The 16,786-nt window shown below is 44.6% G+C and overlaps 1 protein-coding gene across 1 annotated transcript; it reads left to right on the forward strand.

The window, feature by feature from the left end:
- The first annotated feature begins 4,292 nt into the window (after positions 1–4,292).
- LOC136653373 (vomeronasal type-2 receptor 26-like) lies at positions 4,293–14,590 on the forward strand. Its single transcript, XM_066630278.1, has 6 exons — positions 4,293–4,438; positions 5,622–5,913; positions 7,634–7,882; positions 10,592–10,819; positions 12,248–12,374; positions 13,695–14,590. Exons 1-6 carry the CDS (start codon positions 4,293–4,295, stop codon positions 14,588–14,590), a joined length of 1,938 nt encoding a protein of 645 aa, XP_066486375.1.
- The last annotated feature ends 2,196 nt before the right edge of the window (positions 14,591–16,786 follow it).

The raw sequence follows: 16,786 nt of genomic DNA on the forward strand, positions 1-16,786 counted from the left end.
GAGGAGGGAAAATCCCCCAGAATGAAACACATTCAGGACTATATAAGGAAGTAGGTAAAACTTACAAACAGAGAAAGAACACAAATGAAATACAGCCATTTCAATATACACAATATGTGTCAAATATGTTGGGTTGGGGTGGGTAGCACGCATGGCTCAAAGGCGCACCTTTTAATGCTCACCAAGTTTCCTTTGTCTAATTTTAGCAGAGTTGTGTTATGGGTTGCCGGCCTTATTGCTGCTGAGATACACTCCACCCAAATTCCTGCCCCCTGCCTTCCCACTAATCTGCTCTGCATCTCACCCTGCCCACTCCCTCCCCAGCCATGGAACAACCCTTACCAACCCACATAATCTGCTGCAGTTTGAGGTTCACAGCTTGGATTTTCCTGCCACTTTCTGGCAGCAGCTCAGTCTGGCCTGCTGGTGGTACTCTCCACACTCCAGTGCAGAGACTCTTACAACCATGGAATCTGGGTCCCATTCTTGTAAACCAGGCATAAGATTGGGTTGCCTGGAGACCTTCAGCTTCCATAGTGTGATCACTTTGGCTGTACTGAAGTGGAATTTCCTAGCCACCACACAAGTTCAAGCTATCTCAGTTGAGACATCTCACATATGCCAGTGTTTCACAAACTGTGGATCCTGACCCACTGTTGGGTCAGAACCCAATGTGTGGTGGGTTGCAACCTGATGCTCACTGTCATGCCACAAACCATAAATGGGAGCTACTGGAGGTAGTCTACAGGTTGCGCCTGACCCACAACCCACTCCGTTGCCCTCTGCTGGCCCCAGAATGCCTTGCAGAAATGACCAGAAGCTACTCCCAGTTTGTGTCCATGACTCCCAGTTTGCTTCCATGTCTTCCAGTTTTCTTCTGTGAGGCATTCTGGGGTCAACGAAGCTGATGGAGTGATTTCTGGTTCTGCTGTGACCCAGAAGTGGCCACCAGTGGCTCTCAGCAATCTTTGCCATGTGACAGTGAGCATCAGGTTGTGATTCATCATGGAGGACAAGGTGGTTCGCAGTGGAACAAAATTTGAGAAACGCTGACATAAGTTAATGTCAGGATCGATGGTGGGTCAATGCAGTTCAATGAATTTGTGTGAAATGTGCATAAAAGGAAGGAATGGCTGTATTGTGGGAATAAATAGACAACAAAGGGTTTCACACATGTCCAATGAAGAGCAATGCAGAGAGAAAGCAGAACAGGAGGGAGGTAAGGAGAGTGTAGGTCTAAAGGGCAGGAGGTCTGGTCTAGAGGGTAGAGCCTCCGTCTGCCTGAAGATAACATCCACAAGGTCGCCAGTTCGAGGCCACCAGCACCATGCGACCTTGAAGCAGCTGACAAGCTGAAGCCGAGCAATTCCATCTGCTCTGAGTGTGGGAGGATGGAGGCCAGAATGTGAAGCCAGATTGGAATGAAACACCTGAATGTAGTGGTTCTTGAAAGAAAGAATCTTCTTTCAAATTGTAAAAATCCCTATTTAATAAGGGATTTAAATAAAGCCTGCCTATGTAAACCGCCTTGAATAAAGTCTTGAATAAAGACCAAGAAAGGCGGTATATAAATACCTGTTATTATTATTATTATTAGGTGAGACTCTGATTACACAGACCTACAAAACTGAGGGTCAGAAAAGTTTTTCCCAAACTTTATGGTGGTTTGATATGAATTTGGGGTGCCGATTCCATAAATGGCATCCATTTTGCCCTCTCACGTCTAGTTTTGGAGATATAGTATAGCCTCATTAGTAAATGGTTCAAGCAGCTTCCTCATGAGGAAGCCATGGCGTAGGCTATCCCTATCACCACAGGGATTATGCCACTGAAAAACGGTAGGTTATAAGAGTGGAGGGCCTCTTGCCTTCAATTCCTGCTTGTCAGCATCCCAGAAGCATTTGACCAGCCACCACAGTGTTGGTTTAAAAATGTTGAGATGTGTTGCCTAGTGTGCTCGCACAGTGAGATTCCACAAAGGGTTGGAGCTCTGTTCGGTTAGAGCAGTGGTTCCCAAACTTTTTCTACTGGCTGTTTCCTTGACCTACTGGGCCATTGACCGTGGCTCCCCTTTAGGCTACATTCCTTTACATTGTATAGGGCAGTGAGTTTCTTTTACAAAGATTCCATGGATCCCCTGGCTGGTTTCCATGACTCTCCAGGGAGCCACAACTCACAGTTTGGGAACCACGGAGTTAAAGTGAGCACTTTGTTAGAGCGGTTGACTCTATGGGAGAAGGAGCAATTCTGCTGTGACCTAGCTGAGGAACTTTAGTAATATATGTGAAATACATGAATATAAATTTCATTTTATTATAAAATGAATACCTTATTTTTTTTTCTCCAATATATTGTTCCACTGAATCCACCTGGCTGGTTTTCTGGGCGTCATTGGGTTGCCACCAGGCAGAGCCCTCATTCCTTTCGATATTGACTGTGGGGAGTTCACCTCAGCTCAGGTTGGGAGTGATTTTTCCCTCAACGGGAAGCAGGATGTTGGACCAGATGGATATGATGGATGGACCTCTGGTCTGCTGATGATCCTCTGGTCTGAGATGCATCCTCCTGTGACATCATCCTCTGTGACATCATCATCCATTGGCCCAGATGCCACTTGGTCAGAGGGCTATGTCCTGAGAGCAAGCCTCTCATTTTCCTTCTCTGACATTGGTTTTGTCCATACCATGGGGGGAGGGGGGGAGGAGAGAGAGAGAGAGTGCATTTGTGTTGTAGTTGTTTCTATGCCACCATCAGTATTTGCATTACTGAGAAGGAAAGATTAGAGATAGCCAGGTCTCTTTCTATCACACATCTTTAGAAAAAAGATATTTTAAAATGTAAGTCAGATTTCTTAGTGGATATCACCTCCTGGTTCTACCATTATCCCTGGCAACTCTAAACAAACTTAAGAGAGGAATCTAATGCCACTGGGAAGGTCCTGATCTGATGAATGCAACAACACAAAAAACTTGAGAAGGAAGTCCCTTCCTCTTAGCTAACAAATGTATTGAGCACTAAGGAAAGTGAAACTAAGGGCGCAATCCTGACCCGGGATTGGACCGGAGCAAGTCCCTTGCGCTGGCTCAGGAGGGTCGTAAATGTGCCATAAGGCACGTTTGCGCATCCTCGAGAGAAAGCCAGGATGGCGCTCCAAGAAGCACCGGCCTGCGAAGGCTGACATAAACCTCCGCGCCGGCTTCCTCTTGGATGCATGCATCGGCCTAGCTGGGAAGGCATTCCTGGGCAGGGCCAGGGCAGGTGCTGGGTGGCCCCAGGGGCAAGCGGGCAGGAGCGGGAGGCAGGACTGGGGTCTGGCAGTTATGACAGATCCTAACCCCCGTTCCTGGGAAGAACAAAGCGACTTCAAGCCGCTCTGCTCTCCTCGGACTTGCTCCACCTCAAGAGGTGTTTCCCCTTACCTCTGGCTGAGCTTCTTATGGCCACTATCCTGAGCTGGATGCAGTGCAAGCCTCCTGGCATGCCTGATCCAGCGCACGATGGGATTGTGCCCGATTCATTTGCATTTACTCATAAGTAAGCAACCGTGCCTTGGTTCATATTGAAGGCCAGGCAAAGGTGAATACAAGGCTACCAGAATGGTCCCCATCTAATGAGGATGTAGCTCAACAAATGCTCCAGAAGGCAGCCCGCACCCTTAACACTAAAAAGGATAAAAACAGAGGCTTGAGCCTCAGGGCATTGGGCCCCACAGCCACTGACAGAGGTCTCCTGAACATGACAAGATCAATTGTGTCTCTAGAGATTTATTCTCACATTGATAGTATTAGTGATCCATTTGTTGCTCCAGTTAATTCCCAGCCCAGGTGTAACATCCTCTCAAACTGGAGAGAGAGAGAGAGAGAGAGAGAGAGAGAGAGAGAGAGAAACTGTTCTATTCAGATGTGATAAACATGTTTTCTTTAGCAATTCCATAAGGCATTTCCAACTTAGAACTGGTGACTTCCTGATAATTAACAAAAGAACTGTAATTTGTTTTACTACAATTGAAACCTGCTATATAGTGTCAGTGAACATGGGCAAAAGTAGTAATTGACGGCGAAATATGGCATTAAATGTAAATTTTATAGAATTTGGAGCTAGAACTAGGAACTAGTACAAGCAACCACCAGGATTGCTTACATGGTAGTTTCACTTGATCTTTCCAAACTGGAAATAGATGACATCAAGGGACACTGTGCTTAGGAGAATTTGTACTCAGGATGGTCGTGTCAGTGGTGTTGCTTCTGGGGCTACTTCCCCGCACAGCATGCAAAGCTCGCATCATTAGGTGCATGCTACGTGATCCACACCCTCCGCGCCACGAGTTCCATCAGTCAGGAGACCTCATCCTTGGAGGAGTTGCTTCCCACAGCTTCATTCTCTCCCGTTCAATAGCCTTCATAACGGAACCTCCATCCGCAGCTTTGGAAGATCTTCTGTAAGGAGTGAGATTTAAAAAGCAGACATGCACTTTGGACATTCCCATGTTTTGTCTTACTCTTTTGTGTCACAAGCTGTTTTTTTTTACTGAATAGGGGAGTAGAAAAACATCTTCCTAGCCTGAGTGCAACTCTTTCTTTCTTCCATTACCATCTGTGACACACCAAATTTTTCTATCCTGCCCTATGGTTTCCTCTCTGAAACAGATCCTGAATTTCCTTCTCCTTTTAATTCAGCACGTCTCATAGTGAGGCGTTATTCCGAGTCATATTAGAATTAATCAAGCCATCCCTGTCTATTTTGTGTAACATAAATATATTCTGTTCCCTTCTCACCTGAAAGCTAGATGTTTGAATTGTCTTCTTTTCAATCCTCAGCTGCTCATCTTGTAAAGGCAAACCAGGCAAACCAGGAAACAGGAAGAGGTCTGGTGCACTAACTTCTCACCTTGGTCAGACTGCCTTCTCTTGGAATTTGCTCACTTTTCCCAGACATTCAGTCACTGGCATAGCTAGAGGGGGGGGTGGCATACTAAGTTTTTCAGGGAGCCTCCCTGCAGCCTCACCCTCCCACATGGCTCCAAAGGGGAAGGGGAGAAGCCACTTGCACACTGCAGGGAGGCTCCCTGCAAAACTTAGTGTGCCGCCACCCCTCTAGCTATGCCAGTGCATTCAGTCACTGTTCTTTCTTGTAGTTTTGTGATTAAGGGAACAATCCTAACCAATTTTCCAATTTTCCAACTGACATAGCCATGCCAATGGGGTATATGCTGCATCCTGCAGTTGGGGGGCAGTCACGGATGTCTCCTCAAGGTAAGGCAATGTTTGTTCCCTTACCTGGCACTGGAAAGTTGGTTAGCATTGCATCCTAAGTTTCATATAGAGGAGAAAATGATCTAACATACGTTGCAGAACTCTTTGAGGAGAGTCATTCATATGTTAATCTGATATCACAATTAGTTGATTCTCTCTTGTAATTTCATTAAATGTGTCTTCATACATGTTGTGAAATGCTATAGCATAAAGCAAAACTTCCTTGAAATGAGTTTACAGGAGTTCCTTTAAGGTAATTGTATAGATTGTAATAAATTACAATGAAAGTGAAAATGCACAAGACATATTAACAATGTTCTTAAAAATGCTGGAACATTCTCTTGATCAAGAATGCAACTCACATTCCAGTGTCCTGCCTAAGAATTACCAGCACATCCTGGCCTTGGCATTTGCAGTCAAGGAGATCAATGGGAGTCCGGACCTCTTACCCAATGTCACTTTGGGCTTCCACATCTATGACAGCTACTTCAAGGAAAAGTGGACCTATTATGCCACACTGCTACTCATATCCACACTGCAAAGATTTGTCCCCAATTTCCTATGTGATACCCATTACAACCTGATAGCAGTGATTGGGGGACTGGACCCCCTAATTTCCCTTCATGTGGCAAATGTCTTGGATGTCTACAAAATTCCACAGGTAGGAGTGGTATCTATTTTGTAATCACATTTATATCCCACTTTTCCTCCATGGTGGAACTCCAAGTGACACAGTGGGGCTCTCAATCATTTCTTATCTAGGTATTGACCAGACCCAACCCATATGTGGGTGTTTGTGCTGATTCAAAGACCCCTCTCCATTTTTTCCATGGAAAAATAATGTATACTATATAAGCTTTTATCTACTGTGAAGTCAATAGCCTTGGCAAATGTGTACACTTTTTAGGGGACTATCACTGAGTGCAGTAAAACTCCTCAGGACAAAAGAAAGCATGGAAAAATAAGAGGTGACTGCAGCTACCTTCGTGATGATGGCAAAGTTCTCATGAAACTAGTTCATTTCTAAGGCCATATACTTGCCTTAGGCCTCAATCCTATTGCTGGCCCGACTGACACAAAAAGCCTTAAAGCACATTTGCTCCAGAGATACAGGTGCACCTCTGGCTCAAGGCCCAGTGGCAGCTGGCACAGGACTGCGGTGCCAATGAACACATGGTAAGGGCTCCCAGCTGTGAGTTGTACTGCCAGCCAGCAGCAGGGTATTTTGGGATGGAGAGGGGGCAGAACCAGGTGGGGGTCAGAGGGAAGTGAGGAGCAGGCCCAGGAAGGGTCAGAGACGGCAACAGGCCCTGCCATCTTTTATCCTAACCACCTCCTGGGCAAGGAAATGCAACACAGGTCTCCCTGAATCTGCATCCGCTCAATCGCGGGCACAGATCCAAGGAGATCCATCAGGGCCACCTGGCCACTACATGAGGTAAGGGAACATAAATTCACCCTGAGGCGACCTGGCGGTGCTTCCCTGGCTCCATTGGATGCAGCGGTCTCCATTTTGGCGCAGCTGCATCCCTGGATACTAGGGAAGTTTAGGATTGGGCTACCCACCTGGTGCCTCCTTGGGATTACAATGCTCTGGGAAGCCACCTACTTGCCCTGCCTCTTCTCCTTCTTTCCTCTCTCCATCTCCTCCTTGTTTAGGGCTCCATTATATGTGATGGTTTGTAAGATTGCCAGTATATTGCTTGTGCACTTGAAAGTACTGCAGAAATGCTACCTTTACTATTACATTCCCTTTCCCTTCTTTTTAGCTTATCTATGGCTCTGCTCCAGTGATGGATGATAAAACCCCAGGACTTCCCTTCTACCAAATGGTCCCAAAGGAAGACTTTCAATTTGCAGGGATTCTCTCCTTACTTCTCTATTTCAGATGGACGTGGGTTGGGGTTGGTGTTATGGATAACGAGAATGGAGAGAGATTTGTGCAATCTGTGCTTCCAATGTTTTCTCAGAATGGAATCTGTTTTGAATTCATAGTGAGAGTCCCACAAATACCTTTTGTCACTGAAATTATGGACATGTTTCAGAAGGGAGCAAAAATACATGATAAAGTCATGAACAGCAAAACCAACGTAGTGATAGCCTACGGAGAATCTTATTCCATGACCTTTTTTAGATTTTTTCCATATTTATCAGAACTCGAACATGAGATCAATCCAGCAAAAGGTAAAGTGTGGATTGTAACAGCCCAGGTAGAAATAACTTCAATGGCCTTTCAAAGGACTTGGGATATACAAATATTCCATGGTGGACTTGCCTTTACAGTTCACTCCAATGATCTGCCAGCATTTCAGCAATTTGTTGAGAAGAGACACCCTTACAGAACAAAAGGGGATGGTTTTCTCAGGGATTTTTGGCAACAGGCATTTGACTGCATATTCTTCAATTATGTTAATGGCAAGGTGGAGTCAGAGATTTGTACAGGGGAGGAGAAGCTGGAGAATCTTCCTGGATCTCTTTTTGAAATGCGCATGACTGGCCACAGCTACAGTGTCTACAATGCTGTCTATGCTGTAGCCCATGCCGTACATGCCATGTCTTCATCTCGACTCAGTCACAAAGCAGTGATGGGTGGAGGAGGACTGAAGCTCCAGAAGCAACAACTGTGGCAGGTAATGGAGACAGTGCATCATATCCTTGTAATTAATAGCAAAATGCAGTTTTGCTGAATTCATATTGCTTTTCCTTTTTAATATTATGTTCTCTTAGCAATCAGTGTTCTGTTACCTCCAGTATCTACCATCACTCATCAAGTATTCTACCATCAAACATTCTCATCTTATCAAGTATTCTACCATCACTCATGTCCTCTTCTCCCAACTGCCCACTCTCACTTTTAACAAGTAGTTTACTGATAAACCCCATCAGACCACGCTCATGTACTTTTCTGCAATGGTTGCCATTATTGAGTAATAAGGTAGGAGACACTGTTGGTTTGCAGAGTTTGTCTATAAAGGGTAGTTCAAGAGCTCCTTCCATACACAGCGTTTAAAGCACTGGTTCCCACGGGTGGTTCGCGAAACCCTGAGATCCCGAGAAGTGGTATGCGAAGTCTCAGGAAAAAGAAAAAAGATTGCCTTTGATTATTTCCTGCTCCCCCATGGACCACCAGAGAGGGTGAAGAATGAACTGCTCACACTGCTTGCACAAAAGCAGTAGCCCACAAATCTTCACTATAAATAATAAATCTAATAAATCTTTAATAAATCTTCTCTAATTATTACAAATTTAATTGTATTTTTGTGTGAAGGGGTGGTGGTTGCCGCAGGGCCCATGAGAAGGGGTATAGGAGGTAATTTGTACCTGGGTCCAGGGTCAAAAAGAGCCCCCAGAAGCCAAAGTGCACCCAGAAATTCCCTGGGAACTTACATTTTCCAATCTCACCCAGACTCACTGCACACATGGGATACTTAGTGCACAGCAGCTGCGGCTACCTTAAGCCATACATGCTGGGCCAAGAAATCAATACATGACACTCCTGAACACTGTCAAATCTGGGAAGAAAGTGGCCTGCTATCGCAACTCCTTGGCTTGTGGATCTACTTACCATGAAGGGGTGTATCAAGGTCATAGCTGCAGAACTACAGGTGCTGCAGAAGTATGTTTTGGTTCACAAAGGACACTCTAGTGTGAGCCTAAATATGATGATCTAATTTTCTGCAATGATTTTCTATATTTCAAAAATTCTAGAGACATAGGAGTGTGTTTGGTTTTCTGTATTACTGTATCTAGTTGCCAATACTGTGTGGACAGGTAGACCTGGGCTCCACACTGGGAAACAAGGAAGACCTGGACTCCAAAGAATCTTCCTGCCACTGCTTTGTTTCACCTCCTCCCCACCCCTGTCACCACTCCCACTCTGTTTCACCCTCTCCCCTCCCCTCCCTCTTTAGAAAGGGACCAGTATATCAATTTCAATTTCAACTACCTTTAATGGCATAATAAAAGGTATTACGGCATACATAAATAAATGACAGAGATACAAAACAACAAATAAAATAAAACATAGAAACGAGGCCACAGGAAAATGCTCACCCAAATACACCATTCAGAGCTACCCAACACTGTTAAAGGTAAGGACTTTTGCTAGAAACTCGGCCACTAGAGTTGTAATTTCGTGCGAAAAGTCGTGTAAAAGGAACACAACAAGAAGGTGAGGGGGGCCGGAATAACTTGAAAGAACAGGGCCCAGGATAGAACAGCAAAGTTTACTGAGCGCAGGGCAAACACAAAGAAGATGGGTAACAGAATCAGGCTCAATACCACACCAGTTACAGCGCCTTTGATTGAAGGGAACCCGGGAGTAGCGGCCACTCAACACCACTGAGGGGAAAATATTGAACCAGGCTAACATAAAAGCCCTCCTCTCGAGAGGATTCACAAGGCACTGGAAATAGGAATGCCCATTAGCAAAGGAAGGAAAAATTCCGTAATAAGTGGGGGAACATACCTGGTTAAAGTTGGAAAAGAGCCATAAACGTTCGGACTCCCAGAGTCTATCATGAATAAGGGATAACACCTGATCAAAATTACTGTTAAAGAGAGAGTCTAAAGGGACACCGATGGAAGCTAATTTAGAAATACAGTGCGCAGACCAAGAGGATTGGAAAGGGTCTTTAAGAGAATAAGCAAGCAGAGAGTCAGAATCAATCTTAAAAAAAAGACGTAACCAAAATTTAAAGGTGTATTTCCAGGCCTTAGTAGAAAGAAGATGAGTACCAAGCTCAAAAGAAAAAGTGGACAGTTTAATACAGTTGGGGACCCAAGGATCAGCCTATAAAAAGAGGCAGCCAACTGATCGATTTTGTTAGACAGGGACCAGTATATCATGCCCATGTACTTTTCTTCAATGGCTGCCATTACTGAGTGATAAGGTAGAAGCCACTGTCGGACTATCTAGGGTGGTCCAAGAGCACCTTCCATATACAGCATTCAAAGTTTAAAGGGATGCATTCGCTTTAGTCTTTAAAGCCCCCATGAGGACAGAGTGTGAGGAGGGAAGGAGAAGATTCAATTTCCTCATGAATTAGAGAGTAAGGAGCAGATTAATTGTGGTTGGTGTCCGTGGTGTGTTGGCAGGAATAGGTGGCAGACTCAGGGTGAGAGGAACCTCAAATGTGCTGCCTCTTGCATTAGCTGCTCTGATGCAAGCTGCATCACGTGACTTCATGGTTGGACCGGCCATCCAGATTAGTTGATCAAGGAGCTGAAAGGCCATGTTTTCCAAGGGTTCAGTGTGAAAAATTCAATGCATTTGCATCCAGCTGCTTGCTTTTGTAATTGTGCCTTTATTTTTCTCCCCCCCCCCCCCAACAAATAAGCTTCATCATTTTCTGAGGAGAGTTTCCTTTAACAACAGTGCTGGGGATGAGATTTCCTTTGACCAGAACGGGGAGTTGGAAGTTGGATTTGATATTGTGAATTGGATTGCTTCCTCCAACCAATCTTTTCATAGTCTGAAAATTGGAAGGATTATTCCCCAGAGTCCCCGAACCCCAGCGGTCTCTATCAATGAGGGTGGCATATGGTGGCACAGATGGTTTAATCAGGTAAGATCCTATTGAATTTACTGTTGAGACATCAAATTTTGAGGCAACACTGACAGCCCAAGCCTGCTGAAATTCCCCTGTACTTATGTAGCAGGGTCAGTGTGGCTTGCACTGCATCCCACCAGATAATTGTAACCCTCTTTTTCAGGAAGTTAATAATAAATCTTTATTACAGTCTCAGACTAGCGTACAAACAAAACCAATGCAAGGAATTCACAATGAACGTGGGCAACGTAAGATTTAAATAAGATTTAAATATATTAAATATAACACTTAATAGCCCCAAACTAGAATTAAGAAAATAATCTCTCCCCATCCTGGCCATATTTTGATACACTATAATCCCCTATGATATAATTACTCTAATTAAGTGTTTTAGGGCTGGATCCTATTGGGCCCATGCCATCCCAGCACCAGCGATGAGTGTTGTGAACATGCCACAAGGCATGCCTGTGATATTTACTGCTGGGCTGGTGCTGGTACTGGTTCAGCGCAAGCCCCCTCTAAACCAGCGCCGGGTGAAGGCTGTTTGAACACTGCCTAGTGCTCCAGGCCAGTGCTAGGCAGGGGAACAGTGAGTTAGGGAGGGGGAAAACAATCCAGAACAGGGAGGGTGGGGGAAGGTGGGGCGGGGTGTGGGAGTGGGGAGGGGGTGGAGATTGTGGCAGGCTTTGCCTCCATATCCTGACCCCCCTCCCAGCCTGGGAGACCTGAAATGGAGACTCGTTGTTTCTGTGCCCGCTCAATAGTGGGTGCAGATCCGAGAAGAACCATTGGGATTGCCTGGGTCTTGCTTGTGGAGACCTGGAGCTGCTTCCCAGTCCTATTGGATGCAGTAGTCACCATTTTGGTGCCGCCGCAACTCTGGGCACTGGGGAGCATAGGATTGGCTGCCCGTAACTCTATTGTAAAATCCATCTTGGCAGATCATATAAAACATCATCACACATCATCCAAGAGCAGGCCACAATCCATTATCTTTTTCCAGATGTTAATTGTGGCCACTTAAAACTTGGTAATGCTGTACGGGGTGGCAGGTTGCAGTCTGATAGCAACTGGTAGCTGTAATATTGACTTGTGTGCCCCAGAAACCTATTCAGCAAAGGATAAATAAAGGCAGCTCAGACGTCTCTATAAAATGTACAGTTTAAGAAGCCATGGTCAGTAGTTTCTATTTGACCTAAGCCACAGAGATGTAACCATTTTGCAAATGGCATCTTACTTTCAGTGTCAAATGGGTGAGAAGCATCTATGTGATTATTCCCAATCCCATGGTCCCAGCCTTTCCAATATTAGGATGGCACCACAGGTGATGCCAAGGAACAGCAAGTCCCTTGCCACTTCTATAATGTATGAAAAGGCCCCAGTGTTTTAAGGAATCCACCATTATTTTGAAGGTTATCATTGTCCTTTTCATTTATGGATTAGGCACAACCTCTGTCAGTCTGTAGTGAGAGTTGCAATCCAGGAACTAGTAAGAAGGTGAAGGAGGGGAAGCCATTTTGCTGCTATGATTGTGTCCCATGTCCAGAAGGGAAGATTTCAGACCAGAAGGGTAAGAATATCCGTCCGCACATATGTTGGAGTTGGTGTGATGCTTTTCCATAAAATGAGAGGGGAAGGAATCCTTAGAAACCCATAGTCAACTGCTATTCTCTGGTTATGTTAATATAGTGCTGGGCCTCTTTTGGTGATGTCCCTGAATTCATCCCTGAGACAGGGAGCGGCCTAGGTCAGTGTTTCTCAACCAGTGGTACTTGTACCACCGGTGGTACTTGAGGTGGTGTCCGGTGGTACTCGTAGGAATCCTAGTCCTCTGTCGCCTGACAGCAAGACCAGCAACACAGTGTTACAAGCAGTGGAAGGATGCTTGCCTCGGCAGGTGCACTAGTGTGCACTTTTTGTGTGCTCAAAAAACCCTCCCATCTGCCCTGAGCCCTGAGCCAATAACCAGTGTCTTGTCATATTGCATCGTGTCTCCTAATCTGAAAATAACTGGTGATGATATCATTGTCAGTTCCAGTAGTACTTCCAATCGGTGGATGATGTGAAGTGGTACAGCAGGGGACAAATATTGACAAACACTGGCCTAGGTGGACAGTGTTTTCACTGTAGAGAAAATAGATTTGATGACTGTAGAATAATCCCAAGATTGGAGTAGTTTGTCAAAGGAGAAGCAGTTTGTCATAGATTGAGAGCACAATCCAGAGAGCTGCTTGAACTGGTGCAGGCCTCTTACACTAAGTCCTGAGTGTCACAAATGTGCCATAAGATAGAAGAGCCAGGTCAGGCCCCTTTGTGAGCCTATCAGGGTAACTTTGCACTGAGTGGCTCAGGGAGTGAGAGAGGGGCAACCTATCGGTGGGAGAGTGGCATTCTTCAAGCTACAGGGCCTCTCCTTATTTGACTGGAGCTCTGGAGTAATATGCTTCTGGATAGTGTTGGTGATATATTGTAATTTTGAAAATAAAAACAGTTTCAAATGCGGTATTTCCATTATGAAATTATTTTAAATGTCTTGTGTCTTATTTGGAAATGAAATCTGTAACAGCTTCATATTTATTTCATAAATACAAAAAAAAAAAAAAAAATTACCAGGGTTCCTCTTGCTTCTTGGAAACAAGCAGACTTCCTTCTTTTAGATCTGCCAAACTCTAAAGACTCAAGAACCGAACATTATAAAGGAGATTCAGGAAATGAAGAACAGTGATCTGAACCGTCATCCCCTCACTTGCAATGTGTGATCAAATTCTCACTGAATATTGCTCCTGAATTGAATGATTTTTTTTTCCTAAACTATGGAAAAATAGGGAATTATGGTGAGAATTTTGGCACCTTTTCAATACTGAAATCAGATATTTTCTTTTCTTTCCAGACATGAATGACTGTAATAAGTGCACAGATGAAAACTACCCAAACAAGAACCAGGATTCTTGCATCCCCAAGTATATAAACTTCTTATCTTATGAAGAGCCTTTGGGGATCACTTTAGCCTGGTTTTCTCTTTTGTTCTCTTTAACCACAGCTCTGGTGATAGGAACCTTTAAGAAGCACCATGACACTCCTATTGTTAAGGCCAACAATAGGAACCTCACCTACACTCTTCTCATCTCCCTCCTGCTCTGCTTCCTTTGTGCTTTGCTTTTCATTGGCCGACCTCAGAGGGTGACGTGTCTCCTCCGACAAACTGCTTTTGGCATCATCTTCTCAGTGGCTGTTTCTTGTGTGCTGGCAAAGACCATCATGGTGATTCTGGCTTTCATGGCCACCAGACCAGGGTCCAGGATGAGGAAATGGGTAGGAACAAGACTGGCCACTTTCATTGTTCTTTCCTGCTCCCTTGTTCAAGCTAGCATCTGTACTGTGTGGCTGGCAACCTCTCCTCCATTTCCAAATTTGGACATGTACTCAGTGGTTGAAGAAATAGTACTGGAATGTAAGGAGGGGTCTGTGACTATGTTTTACTGTATATTGGGTTATACAGGTTTCCTCTCGATTATTAGTTTCATTGTGGCTTTCCTTGCCAGGAAGTTACCTGACAGTTTCAATGAAGCCAAATTCATCACCTTCAGCATGTTGGTCTTTTGCAGTGTTTGGCTCTCCTTTGTGCCAACCTACCTGAGCTCTAAGGGCAAGTACATGGTTGCTGTGGAGATCTTCTCCATTTTGGCCTCCAGTGCTGGCTTACTAGGCTGTATCTTTTCTCCAAAGTGTTACATTATTATATTGAGGCCACAGCTGAATAACAGGGAACAGCTAATGAGAAGATAGCATTGGGGAATGTAATGTGTGTCATTTTTCTTTTCTTTGCGGTCCAGATATATATTTTTGTGCGTGTGTTACATACACTCAGTTGTTTTAGTTTTCTCTTATCAACTTAATCACAATGAGTCTGCGTTTATCATCAATCATATCAGTTGTTTCATGGTTTCAATAGATGTAAACCTGCAGCATCAGTTGTCATTGGGATCCGTCTTCCAGTTTCTTCGATAAAACTAGAAGTGTTTTTTTTTGGTCCCTCTGAGACTTTTAGAAGACTTTGGGAGAGTTGGGGAGGCAGCATGCTACTTCCCCTTGCCCTCAGGACACCTCTGGGCAAAAGATCCTGGGTGGATTGAGGGGTCACAGGGCAGATAGCAGCGTAGTGCTGCCCCCCTCACCTGTTGTCCAGAGCATTTGTCCCCCTTGCCCGCCCGATACGTCACTGGCTAATAGGTTTAGGAACCACTGCTTTACTAGAAAGAGTTGTTGTCTTTTCCAGATTCTCTCCCCTCCCCCCGATAGTGGAGTCTCATTTCCTCTCCTCATTACACTGAATTTTTTATGCTGTTTAGAGGGAAGCTTTGAATCTCAATCCAGCCCCCTACCCGCCAAAAAAATGTGGGATTTAAAATTGATTTTGTCCCATATCACACTGAACTGGCTTAAATAAAATAACTGGACCCTGGAGTTGGGAACTGGGCACTGGATAGTGCTTACTGATGGGGGGGCTTTTAGGGGGGTTGTAGTTATTGAAGGCAGACCACAGAGATAATTTACTTCCTGAAACATCTCGCTATCCAGCCTTATTTCTTTCTCTGCCCCTTGCAGCTGAACCAACTGGCTCTTTGGGTCACACAAAATATTATTCACAGCTGTTTGTTTTTAAACACCCTGCACCCATTTGTCCTTTAGCAGGTAGCAGAGTCCAGAGTAGGGTTTCTTCTTGTTTTTACAGAACCTCCCCTGGAAGGTTTTTAAAATTAGAATAGGCAAGAATCACCATGTAAAACAGGAAGGAGAATGTATTGATTGGCCTAGTGTGGACTCCCCTCTCCAAAAAAATATTGGGGTAAGCAATTATGGGAGACGGAGAATTGAATTTGTTGAAAGATTTCGGGGGTTGCCATTAATAGCTGTTAGTGTGGCAATGGTGTTTTCTTTTCACTGATCACACAGCTACAGTAATCAACTAGCAGTTCTTCAAACAGAAGTGGTTAATTAAAAAAAGAGAAAAAATAACAAAAAAACTTTCTGTTTTCATCATGAAAATGGTTTTTATTGCTTTTTACAGTCCTTTGGAGGAATGGGGAAGACTGCAGAGGGAGCTGCAGGCTCCCCAGAACTTCTAGAGCAGGGATGTCAAACATAAGGCCCAGGGGCCAAATGCAACCCTTGGAAGCTTTTTATCCGGCCCTCAGGCTCTCAGCTGCTGAGCAGTGCTGAGGCACTACTGCTGAAAAGGCAGCCCACAGGAAAATTGGGCTCTCTCATATCTTGAAATATGATCAAGATTTGTGTATTTTCTCTTCTGTCATTTGCAGTTAATGAGCTCCTAAATGAGAAAAAGTGCTTATTTTTGGTTATGATCTGTTTCATGACATCACTTCCTGCCCAATGACATCACTTTCGGCCCTCGGCAGGCATCATGAATGATATTTGGCCCTTTGTATGAAGAAGTTTGACACCCCTACTCTAGACAGCCATAGTAACCCCCAGGTAGGTTAAAAAAAAATACCTTTCCTACCCAGCAGTAGCATGATCATGGCAATCATGTTGCTGCTGATTTCTTGGCCACTCCCCTTAAGGAGGAATGGCCTTCTTCCAGTTCCCTGGTGGGTTGCAACTCACCAGTTTGAGAACCACCGATCTAACATGTAAGCAACGGGAGAGAAGTTTCACTAGTAAGGATTGAAGCTTCCAAGAACTGTTCATGACCTATACTGTGGTGGACTCATTTTCACTGCAGTCACCTTCTGTGAGAGTAAAGAGTTTGCCTTGTTTCTACACAGATTCTTGTTATCCATTATATTGGAAAGCTTCCCAGAGCAAAATGAAATAGCATCAGATTCTGTGGTGCTTATAAAGAATGTACAACTACATGCTTAATAAACTTCTCAGTCACACCCTCCTCCTCTGGCCACCCGGTGGGATGTGGGCAGAGTTTTAACTGGGACGTACAACACACAGAGGCCTGGTCCTGTCTGC

This window comes from Tiliqua scincoides, chromosome 5 (assembly GCF_035046505.1).
Source record: "Tiliqua scincoides isolate rTilSci1 chromosome 5, rTilSci1.hap2, whole genome shotgun sequence".
In the NCBI taxonomy this organism is placed as follows: domain Eukaryota; kingdom Metazoa; phylum Chordata; class Lepidosauria; order Squamata; family Scincidae; genus Tiliqua; species Tiliqua scincoides.

Excerpts from the sequence above, each read along its gene's own strand:
- LOC136653373 (XM_066630278.1), top strand. The coding sequence starts at position 4,293 with ATGCTACGTGATCCACACCCTCCGCGCCACGAGTTCCATCAGTCAGGA. Across the intron at positions 4,439-5,621 it reads GCAGCTTTGGAAGATCTTCT|TGTCCTGCCTAAGAATTACC; the intron begins GTAAGGAGTGAG and ends CTCACATTCCAG. Across the intron at positions 10,820-12,247 it reads GGCACAGATGGTTTAATCAG|GCACAACCTCTGTCAGTCTG; the intron begins GTAAGATCCTAT and ends TTTATGGATTAG.